Source organism: Chenopodium quinoa, unplaced genomic scaffold (genome assembly GCF_001683475.1).
Source record: "Chenopodium quinoa cultivar QQ74 unplaced genomic scaffold, ASM168347v1, whole genome shotgun sequence".
NCBI lineage: Eukaryota > Viridiplantae > Streptophyta > Magnoliopsida > Caryophyllales > Amaranthaceae > Chenopodium > Chenopodium quinoa.
In genome coordinates, this window is record NW_018744290.1 from 963423 (window position 1) to 988325 (window position 24903).

General features: G+C 35.2%; 6 protein-coding genes across 7 annotated transcripts; 4 read left to right on the forward strand and 2 right to left on the reverse strand.

Moving 5' to 3' along the window:
* The first annotated feature begins 1163 nt into the window (after positions 1–1163).
* On the forward strand, positions 1164–4862 carry LOC110695117 (patatin-like protein 1). Its single transcript, XM_021872335.1, has 7 exons — positions 1164–1473; positions 1783–1964; positions 2050–2224; positions 2364–2513; positions 3574–3867; positions 4166–4341; positions 4775–4862. The coding sequence occupies exons 1-7, from the start codon at positions 1321–1323 to the stop codon at positions 4824–4826; spliced, it is 1182 nt and encodes a 393-aa protein (XP_021728027.1). The 5' UTR covers positions 1164–1320; the 3' UTR covers positions 4827–4862.
* A 20-nt stretch (positions 4863–4882) lies between these two features.
* Positions 4883–10512, reverse strand: LOC110695116 (pentatricopeptide repeat-containing protein At3g22150, chloroplastic-like). 2 transcript variants are annotated; one of them, XM_021872334.1, is made up of 6 exons: positions 7611–10512; positions 7283–7473; positions 6843–6925; positions 6449–6579; positions 6278–6347; positions 4883–5317 (listed from the first exon to the last, which is right to left on the reverse strand). In XM_021872334.1, the coding sequence occupies exon 1, from the start codon at positions 10142–10144 to the stop codon at positions 7664–7666; it is 2481 nt and encodes an 826-aa protein (XP_021728026.1). In that variant the 5' UTR covers positions 10145–10512; the 3' UTR covers positions 4883–5317; positions 6278–6347; positions 6449–6579; positions 6843–6925; positions 7283–7473; positions 7611–7663. The 2 variants fall into 2 exon arrangements, with proteins under 2 accessions (XP_021728026.1, XP_021728025.1); XM_021872333.1 differs by having other exon boundaries at positions 7554–10512.
* A 378-nt stretch (positions 10513–10890) lies between these two features.
* LOC110695118 (pentatricopeptide repeat-containing protein At4g26680, mitochondrial-like) lies at positions 10891–14670 on the forward strand. Its single transcript, XM_021872336.1, has one exon. The coding sequence runs from the start codon at positions 12179–12181 to the stop codon at positions 13676–13678; it is 1500 nt and encodes a 499-aa protein (XP_021728028.1). The 5' UTR covers positions 10891–12178; the 3' UTR covers positions 13679–14670.
* A 94-nt stretch (positions 14671–14764) lies between these two features.
* LOC110695120 lies at positions 14765–16145 on the reverse strand. The gene is made up of 2 exons (XM_021872338.1): positions 15346–16145; positions 14765–15168 (listed from the first exon to the last, which is right to left on the reverse strand). Exons 1-2 carry the CDS (start codon positions 15718–15720, stop codon positions 15049–15051), a joined length of 495 nt encoding a protein of 164 aa, XP_021728030.1. The 5' UTR covers positions 15721–16145; the 3' UTR covers positions 14765–15048.
* A 1019-nt stretch (positions 16146–17164) lies between these two features.
* LOC110695357 (glucan endo-1,3-beta-glucosidase 12-like) lies at positions 17165–18586 on the forward strand. Its single transcript, XM_021872602.1, has 3 exons — positions 17165–17374; positions 17615–18202; positions 18303–18586. Exons 1-3 carry the CDS (start codon positions 17284–17286, stop codon positions 18332–18334), a joined length of 711 nt encoding a protein of 236 aa, XP_021728294.1. The 5' UTR covers positions 17165–17283; the 3' UTR covers positions 18335–18586.
* Positions 18587–21766: 3180 nt separating this feature from the next.
* On the forward strand, positions 21767–23384 carry LOC110695121 (36.4 kDa proline-rich protein-like). The gene has a single exon (XM_021872339.1). The coding sequence runs from the start codon at positions 21823–21825 to the stop codon at positions 23221–23223; it is 1401 nt and encodes a 466-aa protein (XP_021728031.1). The 5' UTR covers positions 21767–21822; the 3' UTR covers positions 23224–23384.
* Positions 23385–24903: the final 1519 nt, after the last annotated feature.

A 24903-nucleotide genomic window follows, 5' to 3' on the forward strand; every position in this document is an offset into this window, starting at 1 on the left:
ACAAAGATATAATGAACTAATATTTCAAATTTTAGTTGACAAAAAATGATACTCGGTCCGTAATACACTACATATTAATATATTATTTTTTATTTTTTTATTAAATTTAGTTTTGTACCCAATAATTAAATTTTTGGATCCATCAATGCATGTATTTTAATTTGCACCTCGTAGTTTGTGTACTCTGTAGCTTCATTCATTGAAAAAGTTAAATATGAGTGCTTGTATTATGGACATTATGTCTTTATAGTTTGATGCTAGGTGTTGTACTTTTACGGTCGGTAAAAATTGTACCTTGTGACATGCTCAACCTCTCACTCCGTATCGTGTCTCCTTCTCCCTTGGTTATTAAGAGTTTGGAATATAATTTTTCGCTAAATGCTTCGTTAACCTGGATTAATCATTAGCTAAAATTAATTAGTTTGAGATGACTACCAATAGTTGAGAATATAATGGTTGACTTAAGATATAAAGTTGAGTTAGTTCTAATTGACATACATATTCGGTTGGTAGTAATTATGGAAGATCGATGATGGTGATGAGTTTATAAGTTGTTTGTAATTTGCACGGTAAATTTCATGTTTTTATTATATGAAGGAAAGTTCAATGTTAACGGTCATATGATTTATTTTCAATACTTAACATTTATTCATCCCTTGTCCATTGAGGCCATTGTTTTTTCCTCACTACTTAACCTTAAAGTCATATACGTGATCGATATATATATATTATAAAGAAAATCACATGTTTAGAGATGAATTTATATTTATCCACATATGTAGTTATGTACATATTGACTTACAACTTCTTTTCCAAAAATACTTATATGTTTATCATATCAATTTATTATCAATAAAAACCACTTAATCTTATAAAACCTGGTCTACTAAACATTCTAAAGTCTAATAAAACCTGGTCTTTAGTATAGAACAGCACTTAATAATTAAACGTGTACAAAGCCACCACCAAATTAGACCTTTTCTAAGCAATTATTATTCCTTTTATTTTGATAATATAAACAATACCTTTATGGAGTATACTTTAATCAAACAAAACTATATACAGTAATATAACATGACTAATCATGCATAAGATGAAGTTGTTTTTATAATATTGTACATACAACTAATTAGGAACAGCTAGTAGATTAAGTTTATTATAGTCAAATTATATCCAAGCCATTTGGAATATCAAATATAAATGCATGTAACTTGTTAATAGTTTTTCCATAATTAAGGCACAATTTATTTTCTTGAAACTTCTTCTGCAACCTTAATTTGATCTTTAATTTTATTGTGTTGAAGAAACAATTAGTCGAAAATGGCAGCAATGCCTCAAGCACAAGATCCTCCTTCCGTGATCAAATTCAACAACAAAAACAAGAAGCTTATCACCATCCTTAGCATGGATGGTGGTGGAGTTCGCGGTCTTATACCTGCTATTATTGCTAGTTTCCTCGAGCAACAACTTCAGGTATGTTTATTTTGTACCTCTAATTTTATGTAAGTACATATTTAGTAGGAGGGATTTTTGGTTATCGCGATGATAAAAACATTATTGAATCAACAAAAAAATTGAGATCAATTAATAAAAATCGGTGTCATAATTATAAGAACGAAAAAAAAAAAAAAAAGGAGTTCTAATTAGCAATAACCAATTTCGATAATATGTTACAAGAAGTGCAATTTTAGAAAAAATGTCATAAGCAACTCATAACTAATCATGTATAAGTATAGATTAGTGTACATACTAATATACACCGTAGGATTATAATTATTGTAGAAATTGGATGGTGAGGATGCAAGATTAGCAGATTATTTTGATGTGATTGCTGGAACAAGTACTGGTGGTATAGTAGGTGCTATGTTAACAGCACCAGATGAAAATAATCGCCCTCTTTATGCTGCCAAGGATATCATCCCTTTTTATCTAGAACACTCCCCTAAGATATTTCCGCAAGAAAGGTACGGAGCAAAATTGAACGTTTGAAATTTTACACTATTCAAACACTACTCTCGTGTATGCTTACACTACTTGTATGCATTGCAGCGGAGTATTTAGCCTTTTCAAATCAATGACAGGGCCTAAATATGATGGCAAATATCTGCATAATTTGCTGAGAAAAGATTTAAAAGAGATGAAGCTCCATCAAACTTTAACAAACCTCATTATTCCAGCTTTTGATATCAAGTTGCTCCAACCAGTTATTTTTTCTTCTTTCAAGGTTGGTTTTATGATTTATTTTGTTTCGTCTATCAGAATATTTCTTGCTACGACGTATTGTTCGAGAGCATAATGCACTTCATGCTTCCAGCATTATGCCCTCTAGTGCACAATATAACAGTATTGTATTGATTCTTCAGATACCAGCTCAACCTTCTATTGATGCAAAGCTATCTGATATATGCATTGGCGGATCGGCTGCCCCAACATTTCTTCCCTCATATCAATTTGGAGATCCAAGTATTAGGGAATTTAACCTTATTGATGGTGGAATTGTGGACAATAATCCGGTATAAAAACAACTCTTTTTCATATTAGTCTTGTCCTATTGTATGTTACACTAATGATTTAGGTTGTGATTACATATAGAGAGTAGATATTAACATTGAATAATTAAGCACAATAAGCATTAAGTGAGACAGACTTACAATAACTTATTGTGGGACATTAAAAGTTATCCCCGATATAATAAGTCATATTTCTCTCATGGTATATTAGTGTAAGTGTTGGAATATATAGAGTGTATGTGGGGAGCCGGGATGCAGCGCCCGCAGCATAGGGAAGCCGCGCTCGCGAGTATGGGGAGAGCCCTCTCCTAGGGCGCGGCCCGGCATCTCCAGAAAGTTGGGTGTGAACCATGTTCACCCTGTCCGCGCCCGCGGCCCAAGCACCCGCGTCCCTGGATGCCGCGCCCGCGACCCTCTGGCAGTTGCAGTTTTTCGTTCTTTTATTGTAAAAGAAACAATGAATAAAAGAGAGAGGATTGAGAGATATAGTTTTCTTTCAGTTTTTCTCTCTGGTTCTTCATCTCCTAGAAATTTATTCTCCTCATTTTTCATTTAGAAATCTTGCAAACTTCTCGTTAAAAACTCTTGAAATTTAGCCTACTTTGTGAATTGTTCATTGTATTTTCAATTCTAGTGCTAAGAACGAAATTTGCTGTCAATTGTATCTCAAAGAGGATTTCTGGTTTAACCCAAGCACCGTGTGGGGGAAATAAACCTCTTTAGGAAAGTGTATACACGCCTTTGACAGTGTATCAAGGTTTAAGTCTTACGGGACATCCTTATTCACATGTTCATGTTGGTTGTTGTCGGCTTGGAGAAAAGGCAATCTTTACACTAGTGTTATCTTTGTGAATTTTTGTAATTTCTTAGATATTTCTTATACTCGATTGTAATACATTGAATTGTATTTGATATTTTACAATTGTCTTGTAATTTTACACTTTAGGATTTGATCCCACACATTCTTAAGTGTTTTCTTAATTGAAATCACTGTAATCCTAATAGTAAGTCTATTAGTATAAAATTTTGACAGTTGACAAATATTTTCGTCTTCCTTGTCCAGACTTTGATAGCTATGATTGAAGTGAGCAAACAAATGATAAAGGAAAACCCAAATGCTCACCGCATGCATGATGGAAGGTTGCTAGTGATTTCAATAGGGAGTGGATCAGCAAAGAATGAGGAAAAATATAATGCTAAAATGACAGCAAAATGGGGGCCTCTTTCTTGGATTATGAATGGTGGATCAACTTCTATTATAGACTGTCTCTTTGAATCTGGAGGTGATATGGTTGATCTTCACAATAGTGTTCTTTTTCAGGCTACTCAAACCCAAGATAACTACCTTCGTATTCAAGTAAGTAGATCGATGTGTTAATCGTTTATGTATGCATTACATTGTATCAGTATTCAGTAGTAGCACTGTGCACCAAGGTCTAACAGTGATCGGGGGAGATGCACTCGTGTACAAGCCAATCACGTGCTTGATGGATGGAGCGTTATGTACCCAAGTGCACTACGAGTTTTGTGACAATCAAAATTTATGTCATACACGTAACTTGAATTTAATGTGTGATTTTTGATATAACATGCATAACAAAAACACAAGCATACTTTATACGAATTGTTATTAACATTCCTTTTTATGGAAACAGGATAATAGCTTAACAGGAGTAGCAACATCACTAGATATATCAACAAAAGAGAACATGCAAAATCTGGTGAAAATTGGTCAAGAGTTGCTCAACAAACCAGCTTCACGAGTTGATCCTGAAACTGGATTTCTCAAAGCTATTCAAGACATGGGCACCAACGCAGAAGTCCTCACAAGGTTTAACCCTAGATATATTCCGAAATTTTGGTGTTCTTGCTTGTGTATTAATACTTAATACTGTATTAGATTAGATCACTGACAAAAAAATGATAAATAAATCACCTTTTATTGTTCAAGTATACTAGTCACAAACTTTTAAGTAAAATTGGGATAATAGAATAAAGTTAACTTTCTTGAAGTAGGATTAACTCATAACTAGACAACCGAAAGTACCCCTTATTTAACTTACTAGTACATCATATCCTTAATTATACGGGATTGACATCATTCTTTAATAATATTCGGACCAAGGAAGTAAATTATTGGTACATGTATACACAGAACGTGTTATAGAAAAAGACTACACCTTAACTCATGCATTCTTTAGCATACATTTAGGGAATTAATTATGACTAAAATTGTCAACTAATAGCTGGTATACCATGTGCAGGCTAGCAGAACGACTCTCAGAAGAAAGGAAATTCCGGAAGAGCCAAAACTGAACCAGATAGAAGTTTACACTATAAAAAATTCCTGTGACAAAAGCACAACTGTAATGTTTTGGTTTTAACTATGTAAATTTATTCAATTTACTGGATCTTTACATACTAAACCAATGTATTTTGAAAGAGTAGATATTTTCTAGCTGGTGTTTTAACATGTGAAATATGTTATTCGAACTCCTTTCATCATTCCGTGTCTAAACAGCCATTTCAAAAAGAAACATGGAAAGACGAAGATGAGAAGAGAACAAAATGATACCGAGAAAATATGAGCCAAAATCATACACTGCTGAAGCACTTGTTTTCTCAGAGTTGCTTCTTGGTTTGCTTTTATCTGACCAAGTTGTGTTAGGTTGGCTGTGCACCAGCCAAACCAATGGCACAAATCACATCACAATTCAGATTTTGCAAGGGCAGAAAGAGCTGAATTCAGTTCTCTAAACTTTTATCTTCAATTTCCCACTTAGATTCTGAACTTGGAGGTTGACTTCCTGAGAATAAAAGAGGAAAGATGTAAGATGACTTTTTCACTTCCTGAAACATCACTATAATGCTGAACCAGACGATTACTTTTACTAAATATGGAAGAACAATATTCACAGAATGTCACAGAAGATGAGTGGCATAAGACATCTTGGCTCTACACTAGAAACCAGTTCAGATAACAACAATGCATAACAGTAATGTATAATCAGACGCCTGGCCAGACAGCAAATAACATAAGCTTTCTTCAAAAGTCAATATCAGAAAATCATATTGCAGATTAATCAGAAGATATCTAATACAAAATCCAAGATCGTAACCATAATATTCTCATTCTGCAAGCTTTCATTATACAATTCCTAAGCCTTGGACAATTAAAAGTTCGAGAAAGTACAAGGCGATCTTCAGTTTATCTAGTGGCAATAATGTAAATATTGAAGTAGCGGTTTGGTGCAAAGTTGCTACTTGAAGTAGCGGTTTTGCCATGAATAGTGAAAAAAAGGGCATAGATAAACAAAAATTTATCTACAAGATCAATGGGGGCGCCCTCTAAAAGTTCCATGCTGCACTTAACTATATATATCCAAGTAAGAATCACAGAAATAGGAAGAATTAAAGCACTTGTGTGAGATATTGGATGCATTTGTCAATCCCGTAAAAACGAAATCTTATGAATATAGACAACAAAGTCAATTAAGTACTCTGTAGAAAGATTCGAATTTGAAATAATGCAGGGAGAGAATCAGCAAAAGTCAGAAAATAGAACTCCAAAAGTCCAGACACTGAATACAATCAAATCACTATAGTGATCCACAACACAAGTATCTTACAGAAACTCCACAATTTAGTTTCCAAGTGCCAACAACCATAGGAATTATAGGAAGAATGTTCAACCAATTTTAAAACGAAATCAGAAGCCAAAAGACAATTGAAGAGATCACAAAGAAACTAGAAATCTTTCTAATTACCTTTTACAATGACGCAAGGTATCCACAGTGCTGGTGGCTGGTACACAAGCCTGCCATGACACATGCCTGCCTATAAAATGCAAATTAAAATCGAATTAAGTACAAAGGCAAGTAGTACATTCAAACAGCCACAAACAGGACCATCTGGACCATGAAGTTATAAAATTTAACCTTAAGTCCCTCAGAATAGATGTAGGCATGTAGCTTCTGAGTCCTGACAGTAGAAATCATATATGGGTCTACAGAACATCCACAAATAACGTTGCCGATTCGTCTGCTTGTTAATAGTCCCCTAATTAAGCCTGGAGATAAGAGAAGCAGAAATGGTAAAGCTCAAAGAACCCAAAAGTTTAATAAAAAAACAGTGAATCTGATATGAATATGGAGGGTGCCAGAGATGAAATAATCGTAAAGTTGTTTACCAAACTTCAACTATTCATACAAAAAAGAGTGAGCTATAGACTTTCAGAATGAAAACTGAATAGAGGCCTATACAAAACACTGAGATAGCAAACAGAACTGCAGTACAGAGATAAAGCCTAAAGATGCAAAGAATAGTCAAAACCTTCAAGAAGCTCCATTTTGGATTTCCAGTCTGCTGGATTGCTCTTCAACTTTCAAGCCATTTGAAGGCATTCAAACTTCCACCTATGTACCAATGTCACAATAATGTAGTCACTCGGCAATCAATAAAACATAACAACTTATTACTAATATGGATAATCAGTCAGCACCCAGCAACCCGCACCCACCCCCCCAAAAAATAATAATAATTAAAATAGATTTGCTGCAAGAAAAATAGGGGATGGAGTCTGGGAAGTCAGCTGAATAGACACCCAACATTTGGAAAAGCGGTTTTCAGAACATGCCTTGCTTAAGAGCTGAGAAAAAAATAAAAAAATAATGAACATATTGAAGGTTTCCCAGCCTCCCTCCTTTTTTGGTACCATATTGTATAGCGTTTTACTCTTTCATATTTGGTGAGACCACAATGACATACAGTACCTTTTAATTTCCCTTTTTCTGAGCCAGAAAAAGACTTGCCATGTCCCAAAATCCTTAGTAACAGAAGCTGTATGAACACTGATCGCCCCTCAACGCAACAAAGGAAATCAGCTTCAAGTCCAGTAAGACAGGAAAAGATGGGCAGCTTACTACATCATTACTTGCATGAGACTTTTACTTTAAACCAGCACCTGAAATTATGTCATGGGCATCAAAACTTTGCAGGAAGGAATATTACAGAACATACAAATTCCATAAGGCATAGAATTACTTGGACAGAAGCTTGTCTTGGAGCAAGGGATCATGATTAGATACTAACTGAACTTACTTAAACTGCATAACTCCTTTAATTCCATCTCCTCGATTATCACCATGGGATATCTAGTCCATCTGTGTATCACCATAACAAAGGGGAGTGTATCCTGCATCCTCCATATTAGAAGCTAACTTTGCCAACATCTCATACACATACTCACATTCTAGGTGCTTCACATCCTTAGACACAAAATAGTTTACACGACCCAAAGTCTCTATCCAGCTGCAGCCAACTTCCTTCCTCTCACCTCTCTCTTGCATCTCTTTTCTGACTCTATCAGCAAGGTCCCAATATCCTTCATCTGAGTATAAGTTTGATAACAGTACATGGTACCCACTCCTACTATTTCTAGATTCCAAATTGAGTAATTTATCGGCAACAATCTTTGCCAAATCATATTGTCTGTGAGTTTTGCAAGCTGCAAGAAGTGATCCCCAAGCTTGGATTGCACTACCTACCTCGCCCAATTGTTCAGCCAACTCAAAGGCCTCACTCAATCTTCCATCTCTTCCTAACATGTCCACCACACAAGCATAGTGCTCAATTGAAGGTTCAAGTCCATATTTTATCTCCATTGACTCCAGAATACTAAGACCTTCATCCACCATCCCAGCATAGCTGCATGCAGATAATACTGCAATGAAAGTGACTGCATCAGGTTTTACACCTGAACTCTGCATTTCATCGAATAAGGCAAGAGCTCTAGCTCCCATTCCATGCTGTCCATAGCCCAATATCATGTTAGTGTACGTAACAGGACTCTTAGTGGGAATCAAAGCAAACATGTTTTCAGCAGAAGCAATTGCCCCAAGCTTCGAATACATGTCTACTAAAGCAGTGCCAACAAACACATTTTGGTCTAGGGTGTGGCGGGTAGCAAAGGCATGGATCTGCTTACCCAATGCAATACTCCCAATTTGACTGCAAGCTGGAAGAATTGATGCCATGGTAACAGCATTTGGAAGCACATTTCTTTTAAGCATCTGGCGAAATACAGCAAAAGCCTCTTCAATAAGCCCATTCTGTGTGTTACTAGATACCATGGAATTCCATGTTGCTTGGTCTCTACTTAGCTCATCACTTTTTTCGAATAGCAGTTGTGCCTTCTCTATCAAACCAGATTTAGCATACATATCTATTAGATAGCTGTCCATGCCCTGAAACTCTATCCCTTTCCTTATTAGATAAGCATGAGTTTGCTTCCCGATGAACTCACTTCTGAGATTTGACGCAGCTGAGAGTATAGCTATAACTGTTACTGCATCAACGACAAACCCCTGATTCTGCATCTCATAAACAAGCATCAGTCCTTCATCATCCAGTCCATTCTGCACAAGAGCAGTAATCATAGTATTCCATGAAACAGCATCTCTTTCAACCATCCCTTCAAAAACCTTAAAGGCTTCGTGAATATAATTACACCTCGAGTACATAACAATAACCGCATTTAGTACAGTGACAGACAAAGTTGTCGGATTCTTCAAAACTAGAGCATGCAGCTGCTGACCGATATTCATTTGCTGCATTTGTGAGACAGTGTTTAAAGCTGAAATATAACTAACATTATCAAGTGAAACATGCTCCGAACTAAGAGCCTCGACGAAAAGATCAAGTGCCTCAATGTAACAGTTGTTCTGCAGATACCCACCAATCATGCTATTCCAAACCTCAACATTCTTGTTCAAACACCCATCAAACATCTTCCTTGCTATATCAAGACAACCAATATCTGAGAACATAACAATTGCTGAGCTGACAGCATACAAGTCATCAACATATTCACCACCAAACTTGACAAGCATCCCATATAAAACATTGGCAAGCCTGTAATCACAAACACCCGAAACAGCCGGGAACACATTAACAAAGCTAACAGGGGTAGGTTTAATACCCATGATCAGCATCAACCTAAAATACCTAACAGCCTCATCAAACCTCTCAGTTTTCACAAACCAAGAAATCAATGTATTCCAAGCAACAACATTTTTCTTCTTCATAGTTTTAAACACTCTACGAACAGGATCAACCTCTCTATATTGCGAAACAACAGTACTAGCAAGACAAGTAGAGTACATATTCAACAAAGAATTATACACAATTCTACTAGCATGAATATGAGACCTTATTACATGACAATGAACAGCCTTACCAACCCTCAAATTCCGGGTATCAGCACAAGCCTTCAGAACAGAAGAATATGTATAAGAATCACATTTAGTAGAAGAATTAGACCGCATTCGAGAGTAAAACAAAAGAGCATCAAAGGGAAGATTGTTACAAATAAACCCAATAATTATAGTGTTCCAAACAACAGTAGTTGGTTTAGGCAATGCGTCGAACACTTGGCGGGCAATATGGGGTTGACCATCTCTACAAAGTTGGCTTAAACGGGTACGAATTGTTGGGGTTTTAAGGGCTTTTTGGGGTTCATCAAGGGAAGGGAGAAGTGGGTCTAAGAGAGAGAATTGTGAATTGGAGAGTTGCCTGTGAGGTGAGAGATTATTGGGTGGGAGTGGTAAGGGAAGTGGTAGGGATGAAGTTGACATGGGAGACGAAGTTTTGAGGTCTGGTTTTTGTTTCTGGGTTGAAATTTTTCTGGGTTAGAAATTTGCTTACTCCATTGATTGTTATGGTGTCTTCTTAGCTTGTGAGCCTTAGCCAGTAGAGTGGTGTAGGATTGTGGATTGAGTGAGTAGCTGGCAGTCTGGCACTAAGTATAAAATATATCCTTCCAAATTCCAATTCTGGTTAATTTGGGACCCTAAATTTTTTTGAAGAATAATGAAGGAAGTGATGGGAGCCAAGCCAAACTCGAACTCGGGCAGCTTAAGTGCTTAACTCGATTACAAAAACATGACCCGAAGCTTGAGTTTGTTGAGCTAGGAACTGACAAGCTCCAAGCCTCCAAGGCTCCAAAGCTCGCTTTTAACTAGCTTAAAATTGGAAATACTTCGTAACATCACTTGTTGAACTTAACCTTATCAAAATTGACCTGTCCTATACCAACCCGAGTTTGATTTTGTTGAGATTAGAGATTTTAATTTTGCTTTAACTAGTTGAAAACTTTGAAATAATGTGATCAAGTAAACGACTAAAAGTAAACATGTCAAAATTGGTTGACACTTGATTATTGAATCTATATTACCCAATTTCAACCGAGTTTCACTAACACTTGCTATTTTGACTCCAAATTATACGACCCTTTAATATGACTCTATCTAACATGTTTGAACGACTCATTTACAACCTCCAACAAAAGGGTTTAAGCCTACCGTAAAAACAAATGCTCCCTACATAATATTGGAAAGAGCTGCAATTCCGTAATTACGGTTACTTTTTTTTATAAATTCTCAATTTATCGTCCACGTCATTATTTATTTTATTTTTTATTTTTTTGGCAAAACCAGCATAAGAAAGGTGCCTTGAGGCCCACACTCTCAATCTAGCAGTCATTTTTTTGAAGTAGCGGTTTACCAGGAAATAAAACATATAAAAAAAAAAAAAAAAAAAAAAAAGCTGACTTGCTTAGCTTTCTCTCTCTTCTTTTCCTTGGTATTGTCGTTCAAACCAAAGCCCCCTTTCTCCATTGTTAATTCACACTCAAGCTTTAGAATCAAATTCCTCTCATTCATTCTTCTAAATTCATTATTCATTTCCCATCAAGCTTTAGAGTAAAAGTTATGGTGGGTGGATTTCTTATTCAATTTGGGGATGGTTGAATTAAGTTTGGGAGTCTGATTTTTTTGATTCATATTGTTTGGGATTATAAATCACGTCGTCATCGAGCTTCTGCCATCACCACCACCACGACGGCCACCATCACCACCATCTCTGCTACCTTTTCGTCACAATTTTTTCGCCACTGGGTTAATTTAACTTCGTGTCAACTATGAAATTATGTAATTCACATTTTTTTTTTTTTTTTTTGGGAAAGTATGTAATTCAGATGTAACTAAATTAAGATCTGATTTTTGTTAAATTGATTTGGACTTTGAGTATTATCAACCTTGCCTTGATCTTCTCAATTCACGGTATTCACCCTTACTCAATTAGTTTTTTTTTTTTTTTTATTTAAATAAAATGGAAAACCGCCACCTCAATTAGCGGTTTTCTCTTGATTGGAAACCGTTGATTCAAGTGGCGGTTTTGTACTGAACTGTAAAAAAATAAAAAAAGCGATTTTATGATTTAGATGATGATGTGGACGGTAATTTGGGAAATTATATAAGAGGAGCTGTATTTTTGGAATTGCTACAATTCTACAAATTAGAGCATTATTGAGGGAAAACGTTAACCTTTCCTTCCCCCCGCTCGGCCGCACCTCATCATTTCTGACTTGCAGGAGCTATTAAACAAGAATGCAAACAAGCTCTGAGTTTCCATGATCAGGTCAGTTTCAAATCAATAAAAGGGCAAAACTTTCTTTCCAATTTCGTTTCTTGTTGATTTTAGGTTTTGCTCATTTCACCTGCTTTCAAGTATTTCTCTGTATATTATCATTCAAACACAAGGTTAAACCTTAAAACAGTTTAAATTAAGAACACCCTTTTATTAAATTTGCTTGATTCTCAAACTTTGCAATGAAAGTTTCTGGTTTGAGCAATTCCTCAATTCTGGGTAATTTAGCAAGAAATAAATGGAATGTAATTCCAATTCCACATGGAACAATTCCTGAACCAAAAGGTCAAGACCTTGATTTTGTGAATGTAGCACATAGCCATCTTATACACTCTGATTGGGAAAAATTGGAGAAATTATCAAGTGGTTTTACCCCATTTAGATTTAAGCATGTATTATTGAAGATTAAGAAGGATTATGTTCTTTCTTATGAGTTTTATAAATGGGTTCAGCTCAAAAACCCTAAGTTTCACAACCTTGAAACTCATTCCATGATTCTCCATGTTTTGACCAAACACCGGAAATTTAAATCTTCTCAATCGATTATGAAGGATATACTGAGTTCGCTGTCTATTGATTTGCCACATAAGTTGTTTGAGGCTATATTGTACTCGTATCGATTGTGTGATTCGTCTCCTCTTGTGTTTGACTCGCTTTTTAAGACTCATGCCCATATGAAGAAGTTTAGGAATGCTACCGCGACCTTTTGCCACATGAAGGATTATGGGTTTCTTCCTACAATAGAGTCTTGTAATGCTTACATGAGTTCGTTGCATAGTTTGAATCAGGAAAAAATTGCATTGGCTTTTTATAAGGAGATTCGGAAAAATGGAATTATGCCAAATGTTTATACTATGAACATGGTTATTTATGCTCATTGTAAGCTTGGTAGTTTGGAAAAGGCCTTGGAGGTGTTTCAGGATATGGCAAGTATGGGTAACTTTCCTACTGTAGCATCACATAATATACTTATTTCTGGGTATTGCAATAAGGGCCTCTTCACCTCTGCCGTGAAGCTAAAAGCCTTGATGGAAAAGAACGGATTAAAGCCGGATAGTGTCACTTATAACACCCTCATCAATGGATTTTGTAAGCAAGGGAAATTGCATGACGCGAACAAGGTTTTTAGTGAGATGAAAGCGGCACGTGTGCCTCCAAATACTGTAACTTACAATACTTTAATAAATGGATATAGCCAGTGGGGTAATAGTGAGATGGGATATGAACTTTATGAAGAGATGCTGAAAGATGGGGTGAAGGTTGATATGGTGACGTATAATGCTTTGGTATTGGGATTCTGCAAGGAGGGCAAGACTAAGAAAGCAGCCATTATGGTTAACGAACTTGACAAGCAGAATTTAGCCCCAAATTCCTCAACCTATTCTGCTCTTATTTTAGGGCAGTGCACGAGAAAGAATTCTGAACGTGCATTTCAATTGTACAAGAGTATGATAAGAAATGGTTGTTATCCAACGAGTAATACATATGAGATTTTGATCTCTTCTTTCTGTCAGAATCGTGATTTTGATGGAGCAGTTCAGGTTCTGAGGGAAATGCTAGGGAGAAGTATGGTTCCTGGTCCTGAAATTCTCTCTGAGTTGTGCAATGGGCTTTGCCAAAATGGAAATGAAGATTTGGCTGTAAGCTTGCGCAATGAGGTGGAAGCTAGATGTCGTAGCTGAGGCTGAGGGGTTCTGGAGTTGCCTCAAGGTTTTATTTGAAGTCTGAAACAGAATGGCTTTACAGCCTTACTTTTGAGGTTTGTCACAACATGAATACAAATACCTCTCTTCTGTTCCATTTGCCCTTATATTTATTTTGGCAATTTGAAGTGTGAAACTATTTTTTCTTGGTGGATGAATAAAACTCTATGTCCCTCCTCACACTCACAAGGATGTATGGTTATCGCTTATTTCATAATATAACTATATTAAAGGATGAATCAAACCCTGTTGCCACGTAGTTCACATCTATCATCCAAAAAAAAATTAAAAAAAAAAAAAAAAAGGTGAAAGAAACATTGGATTATGAAATGGATGAAAACTTATACTAAATGAAATCTTCTGTTTTTGTCATTCTTAACAACATTTACTGATATTTATCATTACAGGACATTGGGAGTTTGGAACGTTGCAGTGTAGAACTATTAGAGGTCCTTAATGTTTCCTGGTGTCTATGTTAGGCAGGCAGTCGGGAGATTGTTATATGGCAAGTCTGTAAATGGATATAGTCATATAGCTCTACAACTGGGCTGATAAAGCAGGAGTTATTAGGAGTTAGGTCTAAGTCAACTCATCTTATGGGATCTTCTTTGAGAAAACTTTGGCTGAGGGAACTGATTATAGAGTTCTCGGGAGGATGGAGTTGTGCTATTGTATAAGAACCATGTTCATCCTAATCCCTAAGCAGTCTATCACAAGTTCACGACTCATCTGCCACCTATTGTATAAGAACCATGTTCACCATCATTGGATTGTTACGAGTCAACTGAGAGGTACAGCGGGCCAGCAGCGTGTTTAGCATTTTATCCTTTTCTGTTTCAAGGAGGAGGGGGTGTACTCAATACCACCCCAATGTTAGAACTTAGAACTATCACGCTATCAGGAGGTGGTTTTGATTATGACTTTGTAAGATGCTACAAGCCTACAACCACCTTCAAAGTTCATACTGAAATAGCTTGATTTTGGCTTATACACAAAAATTAGTGCCATGGTGACACCCTATATTTGCAATAAGTTGGATCAATACCCATATTGCATTAGGAGAAATGACTAAATGAGCGTAGCATTAATTGGATTGATACCAATACTCCGTATTACATTATAATTGAAATGAAGGGAGATGCGTAGATCATTCAGGACTCGAACTGACAAACCTGTCAACCGGGAGACAATAATCCTACTACGGAACTCCCAAGCATCTCCCAATATGTTCTTTTTTTTTTTTTTTTTTTTTTTTTTGCATAAAGAATTTGAACTTGATACAAAATAATGATACTAACAAGTATGACCGAATAGTAATTCATACCGCTGAGGCGCTAAAACAAAAAAACCTAGAAATTCTGAGACTGCAAAAAATCAGAAAGGGTGACCCGAGAAATGGGATGACGATGATGATTATCCTTCTTTCTCTTGAACTGTTTAGAGGTCATCTTCAACACCTTCTTCCAACCCTGCATCCAAACATAACAAGTTAACTCTAATTCAGTAATTAACACTCTCCTCCCGTGTTTTTTTACTCGACTAACTTAGAGTCTTAGACCATTAAAGGTCAAATCCCGTCTACATCACTACCTTTGCGACTTCCAATACCACCCGAAAAAACTTAAGCGCGAAATTAAAGGTCTTACCTTTTTGGAAGGAGGAGACTGAAACTCAGAAGAATCATTGTTACACTTCAACATCTTCTTCTTCTTCTTATTCTTCTGAATTTTAGCATTTAAATTCAACCCAAAAGTACAAACCTTCTTCTTAATACTACTTGACAATGAAATTTTCTCAAAAGAAAGCCTTCTATTCAAATCAGGAGACTTGGGGTTCAAACACGAAATAGAAGTAAAACGAGGGACTAATGGGGACCAAATCGAGCTTTGCGAGTAGTCGAAACCAAAACCGGAATAATCAGGGTATTTGCTAAGAAGATTGTTAGACATTGAAGTATCTAAGTATTGAATTACTATTGCTTCTTTTTCTTTGAATTCGGGTTCTTTTATTTCTTTTTCCATGAATTCTTTTTGCTTTTTTGGGGGTTTAATTTTAAATTTTTTGAGGGTGTCTCTTTTTCTGCTTTTTGATTTTTGATAGCCGTTGAATTGATTGGGGTTGAAGATGAAGTGAGAAGTTGGTTGTTGAGGGATGAAACAGGGGACTTGTGAGAAAAGGTTACCGTTAGAATCACGCCAAATTTGAGCAGTTAAAATTTTTAAAAAGGCAGTGAGTTCATAATCTAAATTCTAGTACATTTGTACTTGCATCTCAGACCCTCATTTTCCAATAGTCCCAACTCCCAAGTAGGGTTGTGCATTGGCCCGCATCAAATCGGATCGGTTTTGCTCGAGTTTAGACTAGATTGGATCGTTTTATAGTGTGTAAAGGGAATTTAATTTGGAAGTAAAGTTGCTTTCATAATATTATGAATTTCATTTGCAATACGATAAATTCAAATTGTTGTTCATTACAATATACTTCTTTAGACATTATATAATTACATCATTTGAAATTTTACACCATTCACACATTCTCATTGATCATACAGTATTTTGTTGAGTAAATATATGAAAAGAATTAATTATATGAATTTATTAAAGTCATTACGAAATCTAGTACAGAAATCAATTTTTTTTTTTGATTTTTTAAATGATAATTAAAGTTATTATAATGATATTCGGAATAAATGATTTGTAATGAAGTACAAGTATTTTTTAAAAAAAAAAAATCAAATCCATTCAATATATACAGTTATACGAAGTAAATTGCATAGCACACTGCACACTCATGAAGAGTCACGCCAACTGAAGGCATAACTCACAAACAATACCAAAATATTCCAAATGAGATTTATTCTCTTTTTTTTTTTTTTTAAAGAGATTTAGGCCTTGTTTGGCAAATGGTTGTTGGCGGTTGGCAGTTGGCGATTGGCGATTGGCGGTTGGCTGATTCACTTGGCTTGTTTGACCAGCTGGAATGTTTGGTTGTTTATAATGGCTTTTGAAATTGGCTATTTAAGTTGACTGTTTTTAAAAGTGTTTGGTAAATTTAGCTGTTGGCTGTTTATTAGATAAATTGTGGGCCAACAAAAAAAGATACTCATAGCAGCTTTTTCAATTTGGCAAAATCAGCTTTTTCGCTGAATAAAAAGCCAATTACCAAACACTTTTTTTTGGCTATTTGACCACATAAAAAAGCCAAAAGCCAAAAGCTAACTAAAAAGCCACCGAAAAGCCATCTACCGAACATGGCCTTGTTCTATATTGTACCATACTACTTTAGAGGAGATTATTTATGTGTTTAATGTACAAGAAAAGGCAAAAGAAAAAGGTAAAAATGCCCCTATATTGAGTGAAATGCAAGCAATACATGAATCAATGAAAAATGGCAATTTGAATACTAGTATAATTTAGATGTAAGTTCTCCCATTTCAAGCAAGCACATATTCCAATCACCATGCTAGAGGATTTGCACATATTATATTCTCCATTACAGTAATTTAATTTTCTCTATAAGGAGTGCCTTGGTCTTCTAATCCATTGCCTATTTGCCTTACTCTCCTTAAGTAGATTTTAAAAACAATGGCGGTCTTTTTCAGAGCACGTCCAACTCGTCTCGATTTTATCATCGTACTTGTGTCCATATTCGTATTTTCTCTCTTCAACATTTGCGGTATGATTCTTATTGCATACATTGAATTTTTCGTTTTTGATTAATTGCTACGAGTACCTTGCATAAGTGTATCATGCCTTTCCTACGTAAAATGATACAATTATTACGTTGGTAAGAATGTCAATATATTATTATATCTTGAAACAGCAGATGACGTGGTTAACCTGAACTATCTAAGAGGTGGCATGACTTTTGTAAATTGTAACTAACTTTTTGTGAATTTTGATGAATTGATTGTAGATGCCGGAAGATCCCTGGAGAGATTTAAGTTAATGGCAGGATTGAAATTTTCATACTTTCAAAATCCAGAGTCTGATACATTTGACCTCCCAACACTTGATGCATATGATAATGATTCATGGTTAGCACCTTCACCCTTAGCTCCAACTCCCTCAAATTTAATATCCAACCCACCAGACAACTCCCCTAGTCCAAGCCCATATGCAGCTCCTCCGATGTCAGGACCGCCTGTTAGCGATGCCAGCCCAACTCCCGGCGGTCCGGTCGTGCTTCACCCTGGGCCTTCTCAGCTCTCATTACAGCCTGCTGGACCTCCAAGACATGGTTGGGGCCAACCGGGCCATGAATACGCGGTTTGGTGTGTTGCTAGGCCCACAGTGCCTGAGACCATGCTCCAAAGGGCCATGGACTATGCTTGTGGAAATGGGGCTGACTGTGGGTCAGTTCAGCCCAATGGGCCTTGCTTTGTGCCCAACAATTTGGTGGCCCATGCTTCATATGCTTTTAATAGTTATTGGCAAAGGGTTAAGATTGCTGGTGGCACTTGTGATTTTGGTGGCACCGCTATGCTAATTACTGTCGATCCAAGTAAATATCTCAAATTCATTCTTAAATTAAAATTATGTTATACATGAAATTATAAATTTTGTGTTTTGAGTTTTAATTTGTGAAATAATGTTCTCTGCAGGTTTTAATGCATGTCATTTCATATATAACTGATCAATAGTTGATGACAAGGTCCGATACTTTCATATATACTCTAAGTATTTTTATTACAAAGTATTTTGGTAGCACTTGAGTTTAGTTTTGTGTGACGATATAAAGTTTAAATTATTATTTTGTAAGTTTACGGTCGTCCTTTAAGCGAGTGATGGAAGTATTTGTACATGATAAATACAATAATAATAGATTAAATGATACAAAATAAATGGGTCAATTCAAATAAAATTCTATTTCTTTGATTTCATGTTAGATTGAGTATATGTTTGGATTTCTCTTAATTACTTTAATCAGATTATCAAATCGGATCATATATTGTCGATTCTAGTACTAGAAGGTAATATGAGAGGTATAATCAATCGTCAGACCAAGTGTTTTTATCAAGTTTTGCTAAGGAGACATTCACGATTAATCCAAACGCAAAAAGTCAAGCATATGTACTTCAAGAGTTATAGCTACATTTACAAATGAAAATAGAACACAGGATGGTCCAATTATATTGATAATGGCGAATTTTTTTAATTATAAGGAAAAAAAGTATATAAAAGAATCTTGGATTTATGAAAATGGAGACAATCTATATTATTATTCAACAATCAACAACACCTACCTAGAAGATGAGGCAAGGCTCCAATTGTTTTTTTATGCAAAGCAAGGCTCCAATTGTCAATAGAAAAGGGCGAACAAATATCAAGGTTTTGTCTTGTATCAATTTTACTTCAATTTTTAGAAAATTCATTAATATTCACACATGCATAATCTACTGGAGAATAATCGATTGAAAGACTTTTTAATTAAGACGTGACCTTATTAAGTTGTCGACTTTCATTTTCATATTTTCGTACCATTTTCGATGAGATGAGTAACATGAGTTGTTTTGCTCAATTATTATGGAGTATTGTTTAATTTTTAATTATTATAATGTACTATATTTATTACATGCAAAGAATATTGGATGTTTTGTAATCCATAAATGATGATACATGCATGTTTTTCATTATTATTGAGTATGTTACATTTAAATTTATATGGTTAGATACTTAAAATTTTACCATAAAAAGTAAAATATGAACTATTAAGAGACTAAGAGAGTATGATACGGTGGCTAATGAACCAAGCTTTATTTAGTGTTGCTCGGCTAAGCTAAGTGGCTAACTAACATCCGAGCTGGCTAGAGTGGAGGATTGAGCTTTCCGAGCTCAAATTTTCGAAATCAATTGTGCTTAAAATTAAGTTTGAGTTTGATAATTACAATAATCTAAGAATACATTTTTATGCTATTAATTATGATATTTTTACAAGAAATCATAGCTAATATCTTAAGAACCTAATAAGTAGTATTGTGCAAATCTTTACTATATATATAGTTAATTGAATGTAAAGATAGTTGTGTTTTAGCTCATGAACATCTAAAATTGAGTTCTTTCCTATGGTACTAAATATAACAAATTCTAAATTTAAAAATATTTTATAAATAATATTCTTAAATTACATAGAATAAAGCGTCAATTCACTACCATTATCTCTATTTATTATCAATCATCCGGCAAATTGACAATTCGCCAAGCATGTCAAGTGTACAACGAACTATATATATACATAAAGTCATAAACCCTTGTCTAAATTCTCTTTGGACGGCAATCAAGTGTACAACTACTATGCATAAACCCTTTTCTGAATTCACTTCTATTGAGATTATTATTAATACTTCGTACAATATAAACAATATAATGAGATTTTTTTTTTTTTTTTCTTTTGAGGAAAACAATATAATGAGATATAAGATCAGATGAATATAGATTTTCCACATTATCCAAGTACACAAAAAAAAAAAAAAAAAAAAGAAGGGATCCAACCTCCCCTTAGCTAACAACCACTAAAATTATAGGAAAGTCAAGTGACTATTATTTTGTTCAATTTACATATTTGCATGGATATTTGTGTGCATTGGTGTGGCTTCACATGGCTTTAAGACTACAGTATATGCTAAGTCACGGACTCTATTGTTCTTGTCTTTTTTTTATGCCATTAAATTATTAAAGGCACTACTTGCTAATGTTCATATCTCAATTATTGAAAACCTTTCACTAATATACTCTTTTCGTCTCAATTTTTTTTTTTTTTTTTTTTTTTTTTTTGATATTTAGAGAGCCACAAAGAACGGACCCTGTTTTTCTTTTTTAAATGTGTTAATTTACTTGTTATATTTTCTTTTTACAGAAACTTATACTCAAGTTAGGTCTTATAACCCTTTTATTTTTTCTTATCTATACATTAATTTTTTTCTTATCAGTATAAAAGTTGTAAATGATTAGGGAACAAGTAAATTGAGATGGAATAGGTTAATTATAAAATAATTAGTCTTGACTTGGTGAAACAAGAGTACCCCATTATTAAAAAAAATCCAAAAATTATCCAAGTTGTTGCCCGTCTTACTAATCCCTAGTCAACAAAATCGACAAAGCGAAAATGTATATCATTTTTCCATATAAATCCAACGACGGCAAGACAAGGGGCTATCAAAAGGGCATTTGCTTCTAACTTGTACATCTCAAATTAAACTAAGAAAACTCTAACCATTTGTTAAAATTAGGGCGACATTTTGCTTGGCGCTAATAATGGGTTCCATTCTTACAGATGAAGTGATTGTTTGATTGATATCAAATATTTTGAAAAGTAAAAAGATTTCAAGGAATTTGTAAGAAAGTGAAATTAACTATTAGGTAAAAATATAAGAGGTAAAAGTTGTAAAACTTGCTAAAAAGTTTTATTTCTTATAATATGGAGCAAGTTACTTACATAGATCCCTAGCCAGTAAAACTTTTGGTGAAATGTTCCACTTCTCATATCTACCAAACGTTATTTTTGCATGGATACCATGTTCTAATAAGTAAAAAACTCCTCATCTTGTAAACCTCCTATAGAATTAGATCTCTTTAGCTTGTAAAATATCTAACCATACAAGTATAAAACTATAAAACAAATTATAAAATAAGTTTTAGACGCAAAAGTAGTATATGCAATAATACTCAATACTCTAATGTATGTAAAAGTTACATAATACAAACCAATGTAATATCATAAGATGGATGAAATGTAGTTTCATGGGATTAGTGTAAAGTTCAAATATTAGCAACCCTTTCAACTTTATTTTAACAACCCGTAGTAAACAATATCTTATGTTATTCTTGGTAGTGTAATGATAGAAGAAGTGTTGATGATAACTAAACAAATTCTTACAAAGTACATTACACACCATTGCATATCATTTTAAGCAAAGATAGAAAGTTGGAGTAAACTAACGTTAAATTTCTATTACTTATTATTTCTTTAAATAGGTAACAAACTTTTGTACTTACAGAGTTACAGCTATACCTCACCCCCTCATTCATTCATCTTGTGACTCAATTTCACGTTGGATTTTCCTATAAGAAGGCCACTCTTATTCTCACTCTTATCACTCATTGGTCATTCTTAAGCTCTCAAATATGGGAGCATTTTCATTACTTACTCTTTTCCTTCTTTTTAATTTTGGTACATTTTTCACTACTTTAGCATGCCCTTATTGCCCATATCAACCACCTCCTAAGCCACCCAAGCCAGCTTGTCCCCCTCCTGAGCATCCACCACACTCGAAGCCGCCTCATTCGCCCTCCGGAAAGCCGCCGAGCTACCCTCATAAACCTCCTCATCATGATCAACCCCATAAACCACCTCATTCTCCCTCCGGAAAGCCGCCGAGCTATCCTCACAAACCACCTCATCAACAACCACCTCACCATCCTTACAAACCACCTCATCAACAACCACCCCATAAACCACCTCACCATCCTTACAAACCACCTCATCATCCCTACAAACCACCTAAGCCGCCTTCCTCGAAACCACCTCACCATCCTTACAAACCACCTTACACACCTAAACCCCCTACAGGTTCACCTCCCAAGTCTCCTCCTTACACTCCTAAACCACCTCATCATACCCCTAAACCTCCTGTTGTAACCCCACCTTACACTCCTAAACCACCTCACACCCCTAAACCTCCTGTTGTGACCCCACCTTACACACCTAAACCTCCGGTTAGCCCACCGCATTACCCGAAACCACCCGTTGTAAGCCCTCCATACAGCCCACCTTACACTCCTAAACCCCCCATTGTGAGCCCACCATACACACCAAAACCGAGCCCACCCTATACCCCTAAACCCCCGGTTGTGAGCCCACCATACACACCAAAACCGAGCCCACCATATAGCCCACCCTACACACCTAAACCGCCAAGTGTGAGCCCACCATACACACCAAAACCACCAAGTGTGAGCCCACCATTCACACCAAAACCACCAAGTGTGAGCCCACCATACACACCAAAACCACCAAGTGTGAGCCCACCTTACACACCAACACCACCAAGTGTGAGCCCACCTTATACACCAACACCACCCAGTGTGAGCCCACCATACACACCAACACCTCCAAGTGTGAGCCCACCATACACACCAACACCAACACCCCCAGTAGTAACCCCACCATACACACCAACACCCCCAAGTGTAAGCCCAACTCCACCAACAACCCCGGTACCATCACCGGAAACACCATGCCCACCACCGCCTTCGAAACAACCAACATGCTCCATTGACTCCCTTAAGTTGAATGCATGTGTTGACGTGCTAGGAGGACTAATACACATTGGCATAGGAAGTGGTGCTAAGGATGCATGTTGTCCTGTGTTAGGTGGTCTAGTTGGTTTAGATGCTGCAGTTTGTCTTTGCACCACAATTAGGGCTAAGCTTTTGAATATTAACATTATTCTTCCTATTGCTCTTCAAGTTTTGGTTGATTGTGGCAAGACTCCTCCTCCTGGATTCCAATGTCCTGCTTATTAGTTCTTTTTTTTTTTTTTTTTTTTCATTTATGTCTTTTTAAGTGATAAAAGTTTTGGTGAATAAAGTTCATGTTATATTTTACGCTAGTGTTATGATGGTTTCTAACACTACTTGACAATTTGTATCTTTAATTATTTATATATAATGTTTAACGTGTAGTATGTGAAAGGATTGGATCGAAATTTACCTATGATCAGATTAGTTGATAATCATATATAAAAAAAATATAAAAATCGGAGCATATTTTGATACGAATTCAATAAAATCACACATTTGATGCATAATATTACATAAAATAATTTACAAAGTATGAGTATAATTTTATACATAAATCACTTAGTCAAATTTTTATTAGTATGTCCACATGAATAATAAGTGTGAGGATATTAAAAAAAAAAAAAAAAAGAAAAAGAAAAAAAAAAAGGATACAATAAGAAGGTATGTAGTACTCCGTGTAGTACGTATGGTGTACATGAGTAAAGCATAATGGAACAAGTTTCATATATCGAGAAAGGTAGCTAGTAAGGTACTAAATGACTATTCTATATTTCTATGGGTTAATTTGTATTATTATTCACGTGAGAGAATCTACAAATTAAATGTCAAGGGACAAGGGGTGTATGATTGAATTGCCAAGGTAATATTGTTAGCCTTTTTCTAGCCTAGGGTTTAACTTTTTTCTTTTGATGTATGATTGATTGAGCATTCGAGCATTATAATTATGTTAAATTGTTGTGGAGTTTTAAGAGCATCACATGATTGAAGTTCCTTTATACTAGTATATCAATGGTCACTCGCTTTCAAATTATTACACCATAATATCGATATGTCATTGTTCCTCTTTCAAGTAGCTATATATGAGTTTTCTGAATATAACAAATTTTGAAATGCTTTTACATATAATAAGTAATTTTATGCAAGAGAAATTTATTTAATAACCTCACAAATAAATCTCATAATTCACTATTGGGGTTCTATATATATTTACCAACTTGTTTAGTTGCTATCGTATCAATTATCAAATTATATGAGTATGAGCCATAAAATAAATGAAAATTTAACTAGACAAATATTATATTTGCACTTTGTAGCGTTCATACACTTCAAAGTCAATATAATAAGTGTATATATACATATATATATATATATATATATATATATATATATATATATATATAGTGTTTGTTATATAATGAAAAGATTTTTAATACAAGGATTACACAATATGGCTATTCAACGTATTACAACTCTAAGAAAAATAGAAGTGAATTATATGACATGTCCATATGCGAGTAATGCAACAAGTAACAACCGGAGAAAATTTTGGATACAAGTGTCAACTGTCAAGAGGTAACTTCAGAGTAACGGAGTATGAGTGTATGGCCCTAGTAAACAACATCATTCAACAAGCCAAAAATGTTGGGAACAAGTCTTTGTCTAAATAACTTGGGCCTCAGCTCCCAGCATCATGCCATATGTATCATTTTTATGGACCAAACTGCCTAGTCCTGTCCATTTTTATCAAAAAAAAAAAAAAAAAGTCCTCGCCTCCTCGTATATAAAATAACAAGTATGTTGAAGAACGACCCGATTTGTAATACTTCTTATAATCACAACTTGATTTTAGAGTGTATCTCAATCCTTGATTTTGCGAGAATCGATTTCTTAGATCTTTATTAC

What these genes read in the sequence shown, in the direction of transcription:
- LOC110695118 (XM_021872336.1), top strand. Translation starts at nt 12,179, where the DNA reads ATGAAAGTTTCTGGTTTGAGCAATTCCTCAATTCTGGGTAATTTAGCA.
- LOC110695120 (XM_021872338.1), bottom strand. Translation starts at nt 15,720, where the DNA reads ATGGAAAAAGAAATAAAAGAACCCGAATTCAAAGAAAAAGAAGCAATA. An exon ending in AGTCTCCTCCTTCCAAAAAG is followed by an intron (nt 15,169 to 15,345) that starts GTAAGACCTTTA and finishes GTTTGGATGCAG; the next exon opens with GGTTGGAAGAAGGTGTTGAA.
- LOC110695121 (XM_021872339.1), top strand. Translation starts at nt 21,823, where the DNA reads ATGGGAGCATTTTCATTACTTACTCTTTTCCTTCTTTTTAATTTTGGT.
- LOC110695117 (XM_021872335.1), top strand. Translation starts at nt 1,321, where the DNA reads ATGGCAGCAATGCCTCAAGCACAAGATCCTCCTTCCGTGATCAAATTC. An exon ending in TTATTTTTTCTTCTTTCAAG is followed by an intron (nt 2,225 to 2,363) that starts GTTGGTTTTATG and finishes TTGATTCTTCAG; the next exon opens with ATACCAGCTCAACCTTCTAT. An exon ending in GAATTGTGGACAATAATCCG is followed by an intron (nt 2,514 to 3,573) that starts GTATAAAAACAA and finishes TTCCTTGTCCAG; the next exon opens with ACTTTGATAGCTATGATTGA.
- LOC110695116 (XM_021872334.1), bottom strand. Translation starts at nt 10,144, where the DNA reads ATGTCAACTTCATCCCTACCACTTCCCTTACCACTCCCACCCAATAAT.
- LOC110695357 (XM_021872602.1), top strand. Translation starts at nt 17,284, where the DNA reads ATGGCGGTCTTTTTCAGAGCACGTCCAACTCGTCTCGATTTTATCATC. An exon ending in TTCTCTCTTCAACATTTGCG is followed by an intron (nt 17,375 to 17,614) that starts GTATGATTCTTA and finishes AATTGATTGTAG; the next exon opens with ATGCCGGAAGATCCCTGGAG. An exon ending in GCTAATTACTGTCGATCCAA is followed by an intron (nt 18,203 to 18,302) that starts GTAAATATCTCA and finishes TGTTCTCTGCAG; the next exon opens with GTTTTAATGCATGTCATTTC.